This window comes from Chelonia mydas, chromosome 1 (genome assembly GCF_015237465.2).
Source record: "Chelonia mydas isolate rCheMyd1 chromosome 1, rCheMyd1.pri.v2, whole genome shotgun sequence".
Lineage (NCBI taxonomy): Eukaryota > Metazoa > Chordata > Testudines > Cheloniidae > Chelonia > Chelonia mydas.
This window is the reverse complement of record NC_057849.1, coordinates 340033885-340053436: the sequence shown is the minus strand read 5'-3', so window position 1 is coordinate 340053436 and position 19552 is coordinate 340033885. Positions and strand designations below refer to the sequence as shown.

The window sequence follows — 19552 nt, the reverse complement described above, 5'->3', positions numbered from 1 at the left end:
AACCCTTCTGATTACTCTTAACATCTCTTGCTAGCTGCAACTCCAGGTGTGATTTGGCCTTCCTGATTTCACTCCTGCATCCGCGAGCAATATTTTTATACTCTTCCCCGGTCATTTGTCCAATCTTCCACTTCTTTTTTGTGTTTAAGATCAGCAAGGATTTCACTGTGAAGCCAAGCTGGTCGCCTGCCATATTTACTATTTTTTCTACGCATCGGGATGATTTGTCCCTGTAACCTCAATAAGGATTCTTTAAAATACAGCCATTATATGTGAACATCGATTATATATGAACGTTTCCATCAAACCTGGGTGCATATACAGTGCAAATAATAATAAAAAACAAACAAACCAGTAGGCTTAAAATGTTACAAGATGACTTACAAATGTTAAACTTAGCCCTACAACAGCCCTGAGAGATAACTGAGTATTACTGTCATTTGATGGATGGGGGAACTGAGGCATAGTATTGAAGTGACTTGCCTAAGGTCACAGGAAAAAATATGTAACCGATGCAGGAATAAAACCTACATCTCCTGATTCCCCATCATATTCCTTAACCACAAGACCATCCTTTCTTTTTATGCAGTATTGTGGTCTTATTCAATCTAAAATGTTAGAGACAGATACCCTCAATAGAACAAAGCCATGTCTCTTGTCAGTTATTCAGAATGCTTCTTCACTTCTACCAGTGTCCCTTCACTTTACCTGAATTATGCTTCAGTCAGTTGCTTTTCATTCAGTTATGAATTTGTCCGATTCTAGGACAGTAGGGTTATGGGAAATATCCATTTCTAAAAGATTTGATTTCACCTTCATATAATCAAATTTTATCAAATTCTGGTCACTTTTATAATACGCTAAAGATCATTCCGAAGGAGTCTTAAGTTTTCAGTTTCTTTCCTGTATGTTTTACAAAGCTGTGCTTCATTTACTTTGCTTTATTTGCAACTGTGATCGCTTCTGGTTTAAAAGACTTAAATTCTTTCAGAATAAATAGAGAAAAATCCAGATTCTTGTTCCCCTTTTCACATGTACTCAGAACTAACCGAAGTGGTTTAGAAGCACAGAAACAGCTACTTGGACTGTGTCTGTGTTGAGAATTTTAGGGAATTTTTCCAACTTTGGTCTGGCAGAAGTGCAGACCCATTGGTCTTAGTAATGGTAGGAACACTAGTCCAAATTTGCTGCAGGCATCTTTACCATGGGGTCATCTAATTCTGCTGAGAGCTGGGTGAGCCAGCAAAGTGACAAAAGTGCCTGTGATTGGCTTTTGGTATTACTTCTAGTGTCGCTAATGCAGGTGGACTGGTGTGAGATCAACACTGAGAGAGTTCTTTAAAATCTTCAGTGTAGACATGACCTTTGTCACAGTGGCCAGGGTAAAATGGCTTTTCAGAAAAGCCTCAAACTTAACCAGTGAAATGTATTCCTTGTGATCAAAGACAGAATGAAACCTAAACCTGAAAACCCTATGGTTTTACCATGACTGAAAAAAAGAAAACACTTAGGCCTGGTTTACACTAGAAAATTACGTTGGCTTAACTATATCACTTAGGAGAAATCCACACCCTTGAGCAACGTAGTTAAATTGACCTAAGTCCCTGCGTGGACAACGCTAGGTCGACAGAAGAATTCTTCCGTTGACCTAGCTATTGTCTCTCTGGGAGGTGGATTAACTGTGTTGATGGGAGGGGTTTTCTGGTCAGCGTAGGTAGTGTGTATGTACGCTGAAGTGCTACCGCAGTGCAGCTGTGCCGCTGTAACGTTTCAAGGGTAGAAAAGCCCTCAGTCTGATGGGAAGCAGCCTGTGAAAGGGATGATGATGATAAGGTGAAATCTAGTATGTAAACTACATTTTTGCAGATGGAACTTGAAAGCTATAAAGGAAATTATCACACCAAAATTAAGTTCAGCTAATGGACTGTCAGAATAATTCTGCAACTCTCTAAAACAGTGGGAGATATGTTGTTACAGAGAGTTAAGTTATCAATAGTGGTGTACTTAATTTGAAGTTTTCTTGTTCTGGTGAGTTTGCATGTTTCTAAAAAATCTACGGAAGCACATAAAATACCCTTTTATGAACATAAAATATATATAAACATAACATATCAGAGCTGCGTACTTTCAGCATTATTTTATAGTGCAGAATGCTGGGAAATGAGAAAATATGACATGTCCAAACTATCTTCATTCCATACAACCTGCCTCCGAAAAATCCTCTGTACCTTTTGGCCCAGAACAATCTCAAACCAAGATCTATTGACACAGTGCAGCCAAGAGGATATGAGCACCATCATTACCAGGAGGCGTTGGAGATGGATTGGCCATGTGCTTCGGATGGAAACTAATTCCATCACCAGAGTAGCAGTAAGATAGACACCTGAAGGCAAGCGAAAACGAGGCTGCCCGAAAACAACATGGCGAAGAGCTGTGGAAGCCAAGCTGAAAAACGTGGGGCACAGCTGGGGAACGAAAGACTTGCCAGAAACAGACAGGAGTGGAGGAGCTTTGTTGCTGCCCTAAACGCCAGAGGCGTAATGGGAACATGATGATGAATATAAAATTTGTGGTTTTGATTGAAGAAGAAAAATTGGTCATAGCTTTTGTTTGCACTATATAAACTACTTCTGAGTTCTTAGCCACCCTTCTCCAAAGCTTTAAATTGTTACACCTCGCAGCTGAAGACAAATGATTAAGATTTTTTTTGTTCCTTTTTTTAATGCTATGATTTTTGTTGATCTTACTTAGCACTAAGATCAATTAATAAACAGAACTGGCAACGATCTTTTCTGCAGCTTCAGTGATGAAGTCTTTCCTTTCAACTAAATACTGTAAGCTAACCACTTTCTATTTCTAATGCTATTTTCCTGTCTTTCTTTGAACTTTGCTCAATTCTCAGGTACCATGGAATAAAAATACATAATGCGCAGTCTGGCTGATCCATGGTGCGTCGCTCAGTGCATTCACTTTGTGCTTTGATTGTTCCATCTTGTCAGTTCTCTATAATTCATCCTGCTTTGAAACACTTCTAGTTATTCAACTGTATTGGTACCAATTTTTTTCTGTAAAACTTCACCTGACGCTAACTTATAGCACTTCAGGGCTGTTTGATATTTTGAGAGCATACCTTAGGAGGATCTGTTTATACAAAAAATAACCTGAAGTTCTCAATGCCCTTTCCTGCATTAGAGATTTACTTAAATTCACCATAGCATCTTCCACATAATGTAACTGATTTAATCCAGTGTTTTTTCTGAGGCATGTCCCATGTTTGTAAACCCCTCTTGTTTTTTTCTTTGAGCTTTGCAACTTTTCAATGTTTATCATCTACCTTATTATTTGCTCTCTGTTAACAAAATATATGTTCCTGGTTAGGAGTCCTACAGCATCAAAATATATTCGGACAGTATATCTACACATGCTGAATTCTTGAAATGAAGACAATAGGTATTAGGAGTTCTTTTAAATGCCATATTTTCCCCTCCATTCATTATTAGTCATGACTTCAGCAAGGTTCAGAGAAATTAAAATGGATCCCAGTCAGTTCACCATACCATGAGATCAAATGACTTTACAATACATTTATGAATCTCTGAGATCAGAAGCAGAAAAAATTTAGATGGTCTTGACACAACACTGTACACTTTATCCTATTGAAAGCAGCACTGTAAATCTTTCACATCATGATTTACAATGTGATTATTTCTTTAATATTAAATTAAGATCCCAACACTCCTACCCCCTGTTTTTTAAACAAAAAAAAACCGTACAAAATATTCTAAAATATACTTTCAGCACAACAAGTCACTGTGCTGTTGATTTAAATCTAAAGAGAAATACTCTCCAGGATGGCCTAGCACTGTGAAAGTGAGTATTTCTTCCCATTCATAGACAAGTGTGTTTTGCTTTTTTCCTGACAACAAATTGACATATAGTTAAATAGGTGCCGAAATAAAGTATTCTGTGTCTCCTTGACAAAGACGAATGAGGAGGATAGATTAAGAGGGTTCAGTTTAAAGGGTTTACAACTTTATAATGACACTGAAAGCAATTTTAACCGGTCTAATAAAACTTCAGACAGGCAGTGATATTTCTGGAAGGAAATGAAGCGCCTAAATATATTTGAAAAAACAAAAATTAGATCCATATTTACATAAATTGGCCACTTCTTCACTGAAGCCATTAATTGCAAGGAAATTACAGGTTGCTTTAAACATACACGTGTTTTGAAAAACAGTTATTTTGTGCTTTTTTTATTACAATTAGAGTGGTGAAATTGATTATTTTTTTGAGGTTGTATGCAGTTTGAAAAAAAAAAAGGGTAGAAAATATCATTTTGGGTCAAACAATCTAAAAATTGAGAAAAATTTTGGTGAATTGGGAAACAGGTATCATTCAACATGAAACTGATTTTTTGATTCACTAAATGTCCGGAGAAGGAGGTAGTGTTGACGGTAGAACTTTAACCCAGTGGTCAGGGCCTTCTGCTGGATGTGGAGAAAGGATTTGAACACAGGTCTGCCACTTCTCAGAAAAAAGCTCAAACACCGGGCTATGGGATATTCTTGTGTGGGTCCCTCTCTCTTTCCAGTTCAAACTATTTCACTTTGTATAAATAATTGGAGCATGGACTTGGACTTGGACCTCCCGCAGCCTACGTGAGTATCCTAAGTACTCGGTTATAGAGTCCTTTTCTCTCTCTAGCCCAATAACTATTCATTGTCATTCATAGAGGCACTTCATTCATAATGACAATTCACTATTTTCTTTCATGAAGTGCGTTTTTGGACACATTTTTCATTTGCCAGAAATATTTTGACCAGCTCTAGTAATCTGTTCCTTGCAACCCTTATCTGTGTTTTGTTTAGCTTATATTATAAGCTTCATGGAACAGGGACCTTGTCTTATGAGTGCATTTGGCATAGTCTGTTATAGAAATAATGCTTTCTTTTTTTGAAGAAAATCCCAACAGAAGATTGGCACTGAGAGCACCTTTCCATTTTGGGCTAGCATCAGCATTCCATATCTAACTAAATTTCTTACAACTTACAAAAGCTTCCTGTTCTGAGAAACATTCCAGCAATAAAGATCCCGTGCGACTTGTGGTCTGAATTGTATCCATTTGTGCTTTTATGCTAAGCTCTTTGTGGACAGGTACTTTATAAAGTATCATGAAGGCACTCTAGGCTGTGTTGAGATTTGTAATTAAAGCAGTGCTGAATCCTGCTGATCCACATTTTAACTATTAATCTTGGAATTCAACATGCTTACAGTTTTGGGGCAGGTGAATTTTCTATAATTTGTGATTAAGTGGTCACTAATTTTAATAGAGGGAGCATTTAAAAGTTTCATTGAAGTTTTCCTTTGAGATGAACTTCTTCAGGTTCCACATCCACAGGCACTTGGGGATGACAATGAGCAGAAAGAGGGAGTTTGAACTATGGAGGGGTCAGCTGGGTTTTGGGCAGACACGAGGGTGTGAATAGAAGTTTGCATTAGTGGAGAGATTAAAGCTGTGCAAGGGAAGAATTGTTTGAAGGGGTTGGGGACTGTGGCTGGTAGGAAAGCCCAAGACAGTGTGTCCTGAGCCATCAGCAGTTTTTTGCAGGGCTACCCAGGGGCTGGCGCTTTGGCTCTCCAGAACACTAAAATAGCAGCACCACAGGAAAACTGACCTCATCCTACACACAACTTCCCCACCTATGCGTAACACTGCTTAATCCCCTGTCTCACCAAAGCCCATTTCATTTTCAGAGGGTATGAGGAGGGTAGGAGTTTTATGGAGGAGTGAAAAAGTACGGCTTGAGTTAGGAGTGGACTTGGGGTGGGAGTAGCAGAGTGGAGAGTTATACATGATTGTGTGGTTCTGGCAACAAACACTGCAGCACAGACATACTCCTGGGGGAATTCTTTTTTTTGCACAATATTTTAAAATTCTGCAAATTTTATTTGACAAAATAACACTACATAATCACGCCAGTTTCAATTATTTTGGTAATTTATTTCAAAATACCTATCAGCAAGTATATCTGTACCAATACAGACACACCAAAATTCCCCCAGGAGTAGAAAGTTAAAGAAATCCCTATGACAACCCAGTTTCTGTTTCTCTGCTCCCCTCTCCCCCTGCCGGGGGACCAGATACCCACAACCCCTCCCCCCTCTAGAGCCCAGCTGTGCCCCCCCCCAATACATCTGAACCCGGTACCTCACAGAGTCCAGCTGCGGGCCCCCTCCCCCCCCCCCCCCAGATACCCACACTCTCCCGCCTCCCCCAGGAGTCCAGCTGCAGGGCCTTCCTAGCCCAGACACCCAACCCCCTCCCCCGCGAGCACAGCTGTGGCCCCCCCCCCCAGCCCAGGCATCCATGCGCGCCCCCCGCAAGCACCCAGAGGGAGAAACAGCCTGATGCTCGGTTCCAGGTTGTATGGAGATTCCTGCGTTTCACTGTCTCCTTCCCTCAGGGTATGCTGGGAACTGCAGCTGGAGGGAACCCTCTAGCTGCCTCCCCCCCTCCCCCCCCCCATGCCCTGGCTGTGTCTTCTATGTGTGATCTGGGCTCTGCTGGCTCCAGCGCCCCCTAGTGGCAGCCAGCAGCACTGCAGCCCATTTTTGTGGGGCAAAGGAAATGCTGCATGCACATTAATTTCTGCAAAATTCTGCACTGCACAGTGGTGCAGAATTCCCCCAGGAGTAATTACTGCTTTTTCAAATCACAGTTGAGCACTGCTTAGTGCAGGGCAGGATAACTCTACTTGGTCATTATCACTCTGCCGTCTTACTCTCCCATTCTCCACCTGTGGATTGAAGGATCCAGAGCAAAATTTTTGCCTTAAGGTTTCATTTAAAAAAAAAATTCTGTGTTTTTTCCATTTTATATGTACATCTGTGTAAATCGATATGTGACTCTTTTAGCCTAGCCTTGCAGGAAGCAATCACAGGTGAGCTGGTAGTAACAGCAAGAGCTTACTGAGGTCTGAATGTCAGAAACTAATGAAGCCCATTAAATGCAAATGTTAAGTACAGGCAAGTAAAAACAAAACCAAGGAAAATAAATGCAAAAAAAAAATCAATATTTATTCAATATTAGGGTTTCACAACTAAAGTCATAAAAGTCATAAAATTTGAAAAATCTAAGTTTCCAACCATAATGTTGACTTGGCTACATTCCATCTGGTGCAGGTAGTATCTTTTGTTGTTTTTTTTTCTAGTTTAATATTTTTATATTGTAAAATATGTACCATAAAATACGCAAGATGTGCAGCATGATGTAGTTAATACTGCATTCAGAACCTTAACTCTTGTATTTTTGGAACTGTGCGTGCTTAAAATTGTATTAGGTTTTTGTGTTAATTACCCTAGCTAATCTCTTAATGTTTTGTTCCAATACTAAACACTTAAGACCAAATTCTGTCCTCGGAGGCATGCCCAGCTTCTGTACCAGAAATACTACTGGTGTAAGTGGCTGTAACTCCAGTGAAGTCCATGGGAATTGCCACTGCTATGCTAGCGGTGAATTTAGCTCCCTGACTAAATATGAGCTGTTTGCGGCATGTATCTGAGGGTAGCATTTGCCCTTAAAAAAAATAAATCCACTTAGGAATAGCATTCTTCAGGGCTGTACTCTGGTGATTTGATCTGTTGCTCTTAAATACAGAAATTCAGAAAGTATATAATAAGGTCAGTCAAAGTGATTCTCGTATGCCTTCCCTGCGGATGATTATCTTTCTGCTTTTTCTCCTAGTACACACATCATTAAACTTCCTGAGGGCCGCTCAGGGATTCCTGTCTCTTTCAAAAGAGAAAAGCATATTTTGGTTTTTAAGGTGGATGCCTATTCCCGGTGCTTCATTTAGTGTTGATGGAGTGGAAGGATGGTTCATGACTGTTCCATGGAGTGAGAGACTGGTTTTGACAATTTGTTGTTTTGTAGACTATATACAACATTGTTTGGCTACTACTAGACTATTTAGAAATCATTTTGTAGAAAGAAAAGACAAGTTGTACTTCATAACAGATACATTGCACCTCCATTTCCCAACCTGCATAACAGCTCTTGTGTTCTCTTGTTCACATTGTTGGGCAGTAAGTCCTGAAGCCAAAAAATCCATTGGAAGAGTGTAAGATTATTTTTATGGCACCACCAGAATGATTGGCACTTCATATATGTTAGGCAAGGCCCCTCCCCTGCTAATTTACAATCTAGGGTAACAGATCAAGAACGAGGGAGTAGTTGACAGCCACCAAAGACCAGCATAACAAGTAATTTTGGTTGGTTGGGGTTTTTTTGTTCTGCTCTTCCAGCCAGTGTCTGACAGTGTCTTGGGTCACCGAGGTCTCCTGGCTTGTAATGCTTTTGTTTTTAATCAGCAGTCTAATTATTTTTGATAAATGTGCAGTGGCACACTTTACTTTAGCTATACTTTCAGGAGACTGGTGTAAAACTTACTTGATGACATTAGTGACTTTTAATCTCTTAAAAACATGCTCTCCCTGTGTATCCATAGAACATGTGCAGTGTGTGGGCAACAGTAGTGTGAGCTTTCCCTGAGTTACCAGTGTGCTTCAGTCTGACCTGGAGGAACCTATTTCAAGGGTGAGAGGAATTCAGTCTCCAAGACTAGTCATTTATAGACAACTCTTGAGACTGTGAAGAAAGGTGCCATTTTGGTGGTGGCTTTTATGTTGTGGACATTAGTCAGCTGAGAGCAGCCTTTAGACCTCCCACCTATTTTTAATAGGCCACTATTAAAATCAGGTTATAAAAAGTCATCAGGTGGTAATGATTCTGTTTCTGCTCTCCTGCTTGGGATTTAAACCTGGACATGAAAAATTCTGTCTTTCCCACCTGTTTCTAATACCATTCCCCAAACTGTTGTTGTTGGGGATTTTTTTTATTAAAAAATACGGATGGGTTCATTCCTTTTAAATACAATATTCATTATTCAAAAGATTGCCGTAACACTTTTTTTTGTAAAGCACTAATATTTTGGACCTTCCCATAATTTCTGACTAGCATACGTGGTGGTTTTTATTATTTGTATTATCATAGTGTCTAGGAATTCATGGACCCCATTGTGGTATGCACTGCGCAACACAAAGATAGTCCCTGAAGCAAAGAGTTTACAATCTAAGTAAGGAGTATGAATGCCCAACTATGTATTCTATATAGGTACTTTTATGCACTCTTACTGTAGTGTCTGAGCACCTCACAATCATTTCATGAATTTATCCTTGCAACTCCTCAGTATTTTACAGGTGGTGGATTGTAGCACAGAGCGATTAGGTAGCTTGCCCAAGATAGCACAAGAAGTCTCTGGTAGAGCCAGGAACTGAATCCAGATCTCCTGAATCCCAGTTTAGTGCCTTAAACACAAGATTTTCATTAGTTATAAAATCAAGCTAATGTTTATTTAACTTATTAGGTATTCCAGTGTATCAGACATAGAGAAGACATATTAGGCTTCTCGTCAGTCCCCTTTGGAAAAGCAATTTCGTTTGAGATTTTTTTGTTTTAACTATATCCTATAGTCTTCTTTGTGTCTGCATGTTGACTTTTTATCCCATGGGCAAACTGCCTATTGTCTTGCTTCAAAACCTAATAGCTCAGAGTACTTTGTGTTTCAGTCCATGTATCATGTAATTTTTTCTGGTCAGGTGGAAACTAATAATCTACTTGCACTGCATACAATTTATACAATTGGCTAGATTAAAAAAAGAAGAATGAAAGTTGCAAGGTTCTTGTTTTCATTGGTTTTCAACTTGTATACCTGTCATATAATGTGTGGAACTTAGCTGTGGTCCAAATTGGAGTGCTTATAAAGTGGCAAACAATAAAAATGAAGTTATTTGCATATTGTATCTCAGATTGGAAGGTGAGGGAAAAGTCAGTTTAATTCTGAAGGCACAATAAAATACACAATAAACCCTTAGGTTGATGTTGTTAATGTTCCAAGTCACCAAGTTGTTTGTAACACTGTGCTTTCTGATTCAATATTTATGATTATTAGCATGCAGTTAAGAATTTTCTTTCTGACATCTTCATTAACTTGAATGTCTATAGGGCTGTAGTTGCCTTGCCAGATAGTGAGACAGATGATAGTTTTGGAGATCGCCTTAAGGAGCATGGTCCCATACTTGATGGTAATGTAAGTGTTTAGTGTATATAGGAACATAGGAAATTTCCATACAGGATCATACCAGTGACCTGTATATCCCAGTATCCTGTTTCTAATAGTACTAGATGCTTCAGAAATAAGTGCAGGGTACTTGCAGTAGACAATTCTGGAACAGGTTTCAGAGTATCAGCCGTGTTAGTCTGTATTCGCAAAAAGAACAGGAGGACTTGTGGCACCTTAGAGACTAACAAATTTATTTGAGCATAAGCTTTCGTGAGCTACAGCTCACTTCATTGGATGCATTCAGTGGAAAATACAGTGGGGAGATTTATATACATAGAGAACATGAAACCATGGGTGTTACCATACACACTGTAACCAGAGTGATCACTTAAGGTGATCACTTTGGGGGGAGGGATAGCTCAGTGGTTTGAGCATTGGCCTGCTAAACCCAGGGTTGTGAGTTCAATCCTTGAGGGGGCCATTTAGGGATCTGGGGCAAAAATTGGGGATTGGCCCTGCTTTGAGCAGGGGGTTGGACTAGATGACCTCCTGAGGTCCCTTCCAACCCTGATATTCTATGATTCTATGCTTCTATGATTCTATGAGCTATTACGGGGGGTGGAGGGAACCTTTTGTAGTGATAATCAAGGTGGGCCATTTCCAGCAGTTGGCAAGAACGTCTGAGGAACAGTGGGGGTGGAGGGGGGGAATAAATATGGGGAAATAGTTTTACTTTGTGTAATGACCCATCCATTCCCAGTCTCTATTCAAGCCTAAGTTAATTGTATCCAGTTTGCAAATTAGACGTCAAGAATTATAACATTCAAAAACCAGTTGGAGAACACTTCACTTCAATCTCTTTGGTCACTCGATTAGAGACCTAAAAGTTTCAATTCTTCAACAAAAAAACTTCAAAAATGGACTCCAACGAGAGACTGCTGAATTGGAATTAATTTGCAAACTGGATACAATTAACTTAGGCTGGTAATAGCTCACCTTAAGTGATCACTCTCGTTAGTGTTTATGGTACGCCCACTGTTTCATGTTCTCTGTGTATATAAATCTCCCCACTGTATTTTCCACTGAATGCATCCGATGAAGTGAGCTGTAGCTCACAAAAGCTTACGCTCAAATAAATGTGTTAGTCTCTAAGGTGCCGCAAGTACTCCTTTTCTTTTTGTGAATTCTGGAACAGTATGCCCAGAGGGAGAATTTCTTTCTAACATTTGGCAGTGGTTTTCTTATGCCCTAAGTTATACTCCTGACTATTACTTTTTTTTATACCATAAAGCATAACTGAGGCGGTTCTATTTCTTTGCCCATTTTGTATTAAAACCCCCACAAAGAACACTCTCTTTTTCAATTTTAAATGTGTTGCCCTCCAGCTTCTTTTCATTGTCCCCTTATCTCTGAATTATGGGAGGGTAAGTAAAAGTTGTTGATTTTCCTTCTCCATATTACTCATTATCTTATATACCTTTCTTTTCTGTCAATTAACCATTTTCACTTTTTTCACTCGTCTCATTTTTAGACCCCTTGTGTCACGTATTAATTGGTTTTTTTAAGGTCAGAAGCAACTATTATGATGATCTAATCTGACCTAATGCATAATGTGGGCCATAGAACTCTAAGTGATTCCTTTATCAAATCTATCACCTCATCCAGAATTTACAGATCTTTTAGAAAGACCCATTCTTTGCTGTATCTATTTTGAGATAGAATGGACGTGGTATTCAAGTTGGGCTGGGGAGTATTACTAATTTTTGTTGTTCTGGCATTATTTTCTATTCCCTTTCTTCCTAACATTTTGTTGTTTCCTTTTTGACCATCTCAGAACATCAAACAGACGTTTTCTTTGAACTGCCCAGGACACCCAAATATTTCCTGCATGGCTGTAGTTGATGTAGAAACCAACAACATGCATGAATAATTCAAATTATTCCTTCAACTGTGCACTACCTTTTCATCCAAATTGCATTTCTTCTACCAGTGTGTCCACCTGCTAAGTTCCCTTTTAAGTTCCTCCCAGTCTTCTGTAGTCTCCATGTGTGATTTAGGGTAGTCATCTGCAGATGTTGCCACCTCACTGATTGCTTTCTTTTCTATGCTACTTTCTTTTGCTTTGTTTTCTGTCTTAACTAGTTCTTAATCTATGATAGTACTTTAGCTGTCACATCATGACTGTTTAGTTTTCTTAACAGCCTCTTGTGAATAACTTTGTCAAAGGTTATCTTTCTTTCACTATTTTGTTGATATATCATCAAAGAATAATATTAGATTTTAATAGTTTTCATTTACAGTTGTTTAATAGTTCTATTTGTAACTATCTTTTCAGCTAACTTACTCGATACCAAAGTAAAGTTGTTTGGCTATAATAACTCAGGGTTTCTCCTGCTGCTTTTTTTAAGTAAAACATTTGGTACCCTCTAAGCCGCCAATATAGTAATTGATTTTAATTAGTGTATAATTTTGTTTGCAACTTTGGCGCTTCATTCTTAAATTCCTTCAGAGATGTATGACTTTTTGCTTTTTAATTGATTCAAATGTCTCCTCTCTTTGACATCTTCATCTCTGACTGACTATGCTTCCGCTTTTTACCTGAAAGTAATAGATCTGGGTTAGGTAACTCTCCATCTTCTGAAGCAAAGATTGATGCAAAGGCATTGGTTTGTGTGTCTGTAGTGTCTTTACCCTGTGTAACTGCTTCCATTACTCGCAGGTAATTCAGCAGACCCTCCAATTATCTCACAGCTGCATTTGCGCTGAACTTTTTCTGATTAAAACTTCCACAGTTGCTGCTGCAGCTGCATCCTTTATTTATTTACTTGTTTGTATTATGGTGGGACTAGAGGCTCCTGCCACAATTGAGCCTCATTTTACTAGGCATTGTACAAATGTTTAGTATGATGCAGCTCCTGTCCTGAAGAACTGATACTTTCAATATAGAAAACAAAGGATGGGAAAGAGGATGTAACCTACAATCCTTGTGAACAGAGTGATGGCTTAGAAACCTCATGTTAGTACGACGATTTTATCCTCGGAGCAATGTAGTTACACCAACCTAATTCTCTGCCGATGCAACCGCACTGAAGCAGCATTTCAGATGTAGACCTGCCCTTATGCTTGGTCTACACTACAAATTTATGTCTGTATAACTGTGTCGCTCAGGGCTGTGGAAAATCCACCCCCCAGAGCGATATAGTTATACGGACCTAACCCCCCGTGTAGACATTACTACTGTGTTGACGGGAGGGCTTCTCCTGTCAACATATCTACCGCTCCTCGGTTGCTGACAGGAGTCTCCTGTCGGCATAGGTTGCATCTTTGCTAAGTGCAGCTGCACCACTGCAGTGTGCCAAGTGTAGGCAAGCCCTCGGAGGCTGGAGAAATGAAAATCTGTAGGCCTGGTCTACACTTAAAGCTTGGGTTGACATAGCTATAGTGCTACACGCCTAAGCACTGCAGCTACACCCTGTTGTAGACCCAGTTAGATTGACCTAGCTATCTTCACTCAGGGGTGTGAGGTTACTAAAACAATGGAAAAACTCCTTCTGTTGCTGTAAGGTGTGCCTAAGCTATGGTGCTACAGTGGCATAGCTGCAGTGCTGTAGTGCCTGTAACGTAGACACGGCCCCAGCAGCAGAAGAAAGAAATCTAGGGCTGTTGGTGGGATGCGCACACAAACTTGAGGGTCTCTCACAGATGCACAGGAAGCTTGGGCAGGAGAGAGCGCCATGCTTTCAGGGGGCAGGGTCCTGATTTACTGCAGGACCATAAGGTGAAAGGAAGGAAGCTTACTTAGAACAGAGGAAGACAGACAATATGATTATGGTGAGAAGTCAGATGCAGGATGATGAGCCTGGAGTCAGAGAATATCAGGGTTGTAAGGGACCTCAGGAGATCATCTAGTCCAACCCCCTGCTCAAAGCAGGACCAATCCCCAGTTTTTGCCGCAGATCCCTAAATGGCCCCCTCAAGGATTGAACTCACAACCCTGGGTTTAGCAGGCCAATGCTCAAATCACTTAGCTATCCCTCCCCCAAGAGTCCTCACAATACTCTTCCCTAAAACCAAAAAATTGTCCAGAATGGTGAGGAAACTGAGATGGGAAACTGCATATAAAGGTGCATGTTGTTCTGTCTTGATCTGTGTATTTTTCATGCTATCTAAAGAGTAATGGTGTTTAAAATCCTAGGCAAAGTCTATCTATATGTCTGTTGCTTCACCTGTCACTTGCCCTGTAAGAGTTAAATTGTGAACCCAGAACATCCACAGAACTGGAGTTTTGGGAGAGGATGTGCTGACGCTATTGGGAGTCTGGGTGATGTTTCTCTCTGTCTTCTGGGCTGGTCAGTCCATGAGTATTTTAAATTCACTGCACATTCTGAAGACTGGTGTGGTTGGGGACATAGATGGGTTCTGGAGTTGTATATTTTTTTGAGCTATGGTGCAAAACCACTTTGCTTTAGTTTTGACGGTGTATACACTGAAGTACCATTCACGAGTTCTTTATGGAACTGTATAATATCTGTGAGATGCAAACATTTCAAGATTTGTTAAAGGAATAAAATGTGGGGTCTGTCTTTAATTTTCTCTTTTGTTATTGTGCCATTTTGTTAAACCTTATTTATTTAATTTTTGGCAGTGGCTCTGTTTTTACTTTCCTTAGATGACACTTGTTTGACCAGACTTATCTACCAGTTCTCTGGTAGTTTTTTTTTTTTTAACCAGTTGTCTGTTTTGAATATCGTATGGTCTGAGCAGAAATTACCATTAGATGTGAAAAGTCTTTTTGCTCTAACGCAGAACCTGTTCTAACAGATGCAGTTTCTTTCAGATTCTTTGTTTTCCTGACAAATGAAATTTTGAGGCTGTTTTTCCTCATACCAAGTCCTCCTCCTCTTGAAATTATAATCTTCACTGAGATATGAAGCATTCCACCTATATAACAGAATCTTATTCAGTGATCTGCCACTTTTTTTTTATTCCCTATTAATATTTGGCTGATCAATATGTAATCAGGTTAAATGTGTCATGTCTGTATTAGCTGATATCTAAATCTTATTTATTATACTTTAAAAGACAGTTCCATGCTTCATTAGACTTCTTTTTATTTTTTTCTTACACAAGAACAATAAACTTCAGGAAACTGATTCTGGTGAGCAGTTTAATTGTTATTCTGTATACGTGTGTACGTTGCCAAGAGCTGAATTAGAGATGTGAAATATTGAAATATCTTTTCAAAGTTAAGTTTAATATATTCAGATTGATTCACATAAAATGTTTTTTGCAGTCCTTGTATTATGGCTGTGTAGTACCTTATAACTGTGGGCATTTACGCTGTTTACAATCTCTGAGGAGCAAACAAAGCAGCGTAGGCAGGGAACCATGCAGCCTGGAAAAACAGTGATCAGGAGGGAAACTCACAGCTCTCCTCCCAAAAGAGTTGATGGCTGGGAGCTGGAAGCCTAGAAGTGGGTGCCCTTGCTGGACTATGGAGAGGGAATACAGGTGCTGTTGTCCTGAACTGTGACAAGAAGTACCAGACAGACTGTGCACAGGAAGCGTGCCAGAGATGTTGGAGCTAGAGACTGTGCTTTGTGTGGGAAGGTTTCAGTCACTGGCTCTGGCTTCTCTAGTCCAGCAAGGGCACCCACTTCTCGGCTTCCAGTTCCCAGGTGTCACCTCTCTTGGGCAGAGACCTACATGTTTGTCACTCCTGTCTGAGGTTTTTCCAGGTTGCACTGCTCCCTGCATATGCTGCTTTTGCCTCAGAACTTACAAACAGTGTAATTGCCCACAGCTATAATGTACAACACAGGTCTTTCTAAGGTGACAGCATTACAGAGAAAACATAGTAGAACAACTAAAGAACCTATACACATGCTAATAAGCTTATCAAAGATCACCCCAGCTCCAAAAAGAGCTCCGGTAGTGCTCAGTCCTTCAAATCTCTCACAAGGGTTTTTCTGTGGTTACAAGTTCATCATGCCTTTTGCTCAGAAAAAGAACCCCTATGCAGAGGTTAGTCTTTCCTTTATACTATTTGGGTCTTTGATCTGTGAATAGGTAGTTAGTTAAACAGTGGTTCTCTCCTTAGTGTGTAGCTTTAAAAGGCTGGGTCCAGAGGTGGGAATTTGCATTTACCTCCTCCCCCACTTAACTTGTTTGTCCCAAAAGTTCCTTCATGTGTAGAATATCATTTAAAATAGTCCTTTGAAGCTCATAACATTTCTCAGGGTTTACATTGGCCATGTCTCCTCCCTAGAGAAGTTACATGCAATCCCACCATTATACATAAACTTTGCATTTATAATAAAGTTGATTCCAAAGATATTTAAACTTAAGGCAGTTTTCTACAATATCTTTGGTAGATCTTATTGAATTATCTGTTACACTCCTCTCCTGGAAATCGCACCTTGTGATCTAAATGTCCTAGGCTCCCAAGTTGAGTGTTGATCCCCAGAAGCTTAAGCACTTCCTTCCTCAAAGCTCCACCTTTGTAGGCACTCAGGTTTATAGTTTACCCTTCCAGGGACATGTGATAGTTGAAGTAAACAGACACAGGCCTCGCAGAAGGATTTCTAGAACAATAATTCTCTACTGTAGACAGCATGAGATACACAGATCCAGGTAAAACAGTGAGCATCTGTATACCATTACTTGTGAATCATAGAATCATAGAATATCAGGGCTCGAAGGGACAATTTTTTTTTGCCCCAGATCCCTAAATGGCTCAGGTTCACATGAGTTCTGAGCATTCTTTGGGGTTCATGACCTTTCAGGGTTCCAAGACCCGTCTGTTGGTCTGCAGTCATCCGGTTCATGACGTCTCCTCTGAATTCATAGTTCCTCTTTCTGGCATGCCCTGACAGAATGAAGGGAGAGCTGCAAAATAAGTTGATGGTCCTTAATGATGGTCAGACACCCCACCCTGTCTCCTTAGCACTAGGGGAGTATCTGGAAAGAAGTAACTATCTCAGTCCAAGTAGGTAGCAATAAAACAGTGAGTGGGTAAACTGAGTCTCCATAAAAATACAGAAATTTCCTACATTCTTAACAGAATCTAAATTGCTTTTGTTTTTATCTGTGATGCTCACTGAGGTGCTGGGGGAGATTAGTGTGTGCTGCAACATGTGAACTAGATCCATGTTCCTTAAAGTTAATTGATACCTTTTGTATTTTTAGCTTTTTGGGATGCTATAAAATACATATTTGGTACACATTTGGAAATAGAGTAATCCCATATAATAATAATCAGTGTCTTTATGAAATTGGAGAGAATTTGAGACTCTGCTGGGTTAGGCCATATGCAGATGAAACCAAAGCAGTGACAATGATTTGTTGAAAGCAACCGGAGTAGCTGGCATGGGTGAGCTTTCTAGCCCTGGTTAAGAGATGGGGGGGGATGAGTCTGCTATTTTTGACTCAGACTGTGCAGTCTTGGACTTTTAGTAGGTTCATGACTGATTTTTGGAAGATCAAATAGTAGCCAGTGGCGAAGAAGATTTTTTTTTTCCAGTTTGGGCCTATCTAGAAGTGTGCAAATCTTTCTCTGATGTGAACCTGCTTCCCTTATCCATTTGGGACCATTTAGTCTCAGGGTAATGCAAAATGCAGCAGGCCATTTGAGTGATGTGTGAGGCAGCACTCTGGAAACTGTACTGATTTCTGTTAAGTTCCTGGGTGGAGGTCAGGGTGTTGGCTTTAACCTTAATGTCTTAAGTGCTTTGGGATCCGAATATATGATTCTTTCTCCTTGCCACAGTAGAGATTAGAGGAGGCACTTGAGATAGTTCCCTTAAACAAAAGGGAGCTACCAGAGGAGCATCCTTCTTACTGGAACTTGTTTCCCTCCTAACCCAGTTTACTTGTTGATGCTAAGGTGTTAGAGGTTCAAAGTTACAGGAAGATTTATGTGGGGTGTGTGTGTGTCTCTTATGACATGACATAACTTTTTTTTGGTGGGAGTGTGTTAATTGAAAATTTGTAATGAAGACAATTTGAGGAAAATGCATACATTGCTGAATAGAGAAATGAAGAAAATAAAAAACTGTTTGCAAAATTTTGCTTGCTTCTGTAATTGGACATAATACTGTGTTCCTCCAACATATTTTTAAATTGTCAAGTTTAAAGTTAATTTTTTTTTTTTTTTGCTAATTGTAGTTAATGAAGAAGAACTAAAGAAAAGAGTAGCTGAAGAATTGACATTGGAACAAGCCAGGAGGGAGACTGAATCTCAAAAAAGGTTTGTTTGTAATCAGCTGTAACTATATTTTTTAAATTTATGTAATGCTTTTGATAGGTTACAGTAACTGAGGAGGTATAAGATCTGTTTAATGTAAATATTGAACTACAGTGCCATCAGTAGAAACTCTTAGCAGTCCTTTTGCTTATATTATTCGTTTTGGTGTTAAGCATTGTTAAAACAAATTAACTGCTCATATTAAATTTTGATCTAAATTGCTTCGACATCACAAGCCTGACTTGCCTTGTCAGGCCAGTTTCTTCACTTTTTAAACTAAATCTGTAGTCCTAGAAAACACTTTGCTGCATGGAAATACTTCTGCATTTTTCTTAGAGTTATGCTATTTAGGTTTGGCCTACACTTAAATTAGGTTGACATAGGTACGTCTGTTTGGGGCGTGGAAAAAACACACTCCTGACCAACACAGTTATGCCGACCTAACCCCCAGTATAGATGCAGCTAAGCCGACGGAAGAATACTTCTATGAACATAAAAAGAAAAGGAGTACTTGTGGCACCTTAGAGACTAACCAATTTATTTGAGCATGAGCTTTCGTGAGCTACAGCTCACTTCATCGGATGCATACTGTGGAAACTGCAGAAGACATTATATACACAGAGACCATGAAACAATACCTCCTCCCACCCCACTCTCCTGCTGGTAATAGCTTATCTAAAGTGATCATCAAGTTGGGCCATTTCCAGCACAAATCCAGGTTTTCTCACCCCCCCCCCCCCCCCCCAAACTCACTCTCCTGCTGGTAATAGCCCATCCAAAGTGACCACTCTCTTCACAATGTGTATGATAATCAAGGTGGGCCATTTCCTGCACAAATCCAGGTTCTCTCACCCCCTCACCCCCCTCCAAAAACCACACACACAAACTCACTCTCCTGCTGGTAATAGCCTATCCAAAGGAGAGTGAGTTTGTGTGTGTGGTTTTTGGAGGGGGGTGAGGGGGTGAGAGAACCTGGATTTGTGCAGGAAATGGCCCACCTTGATTATCATACACATTGTGAAGAGAGTGGTCACTTTGGATGGGCTATTACCAGCAGGAGAGTGAGTTTGTGTGTGGGGGGGCGGAGGGTGAGAAAACCTGGATTTGTGCTGGAAATGGCCCAACTTGATGATCACTTTAGATAAGCTATTACCAGCAGGAGAGTGGGGTGGGAGGAGGTATT

General features: G+C 40.0%; 1 protein-coding gene across 6 annotated transcripts in view; it reads left to right on the top strand.

Annotated features, from left to right (window-relative positions):
- Nucleotides 1–19552, top strand: part of CHCHD3 (coiled-coil-helix-coiled-coil-helix domain containing 3) — a 246413-nt gene that overhangs the window by 21158 nt on the left and 205703 nt on the right. For all 6 annotated transcript variants that reach the window (XM_037889374.2, XM_037889373.2, XM_043520868.1 and 3 more), the window contains exon 3: nucleotides 18291–18372. In XM_037889374.2, the coding sequence (XP_037745302.1) occupies nucleotides 18291–18372 (82 nt within the window). The remainder of the gene's footprint in view (nucleotides 1–18290; nucleotides 18373–19552) is intronic.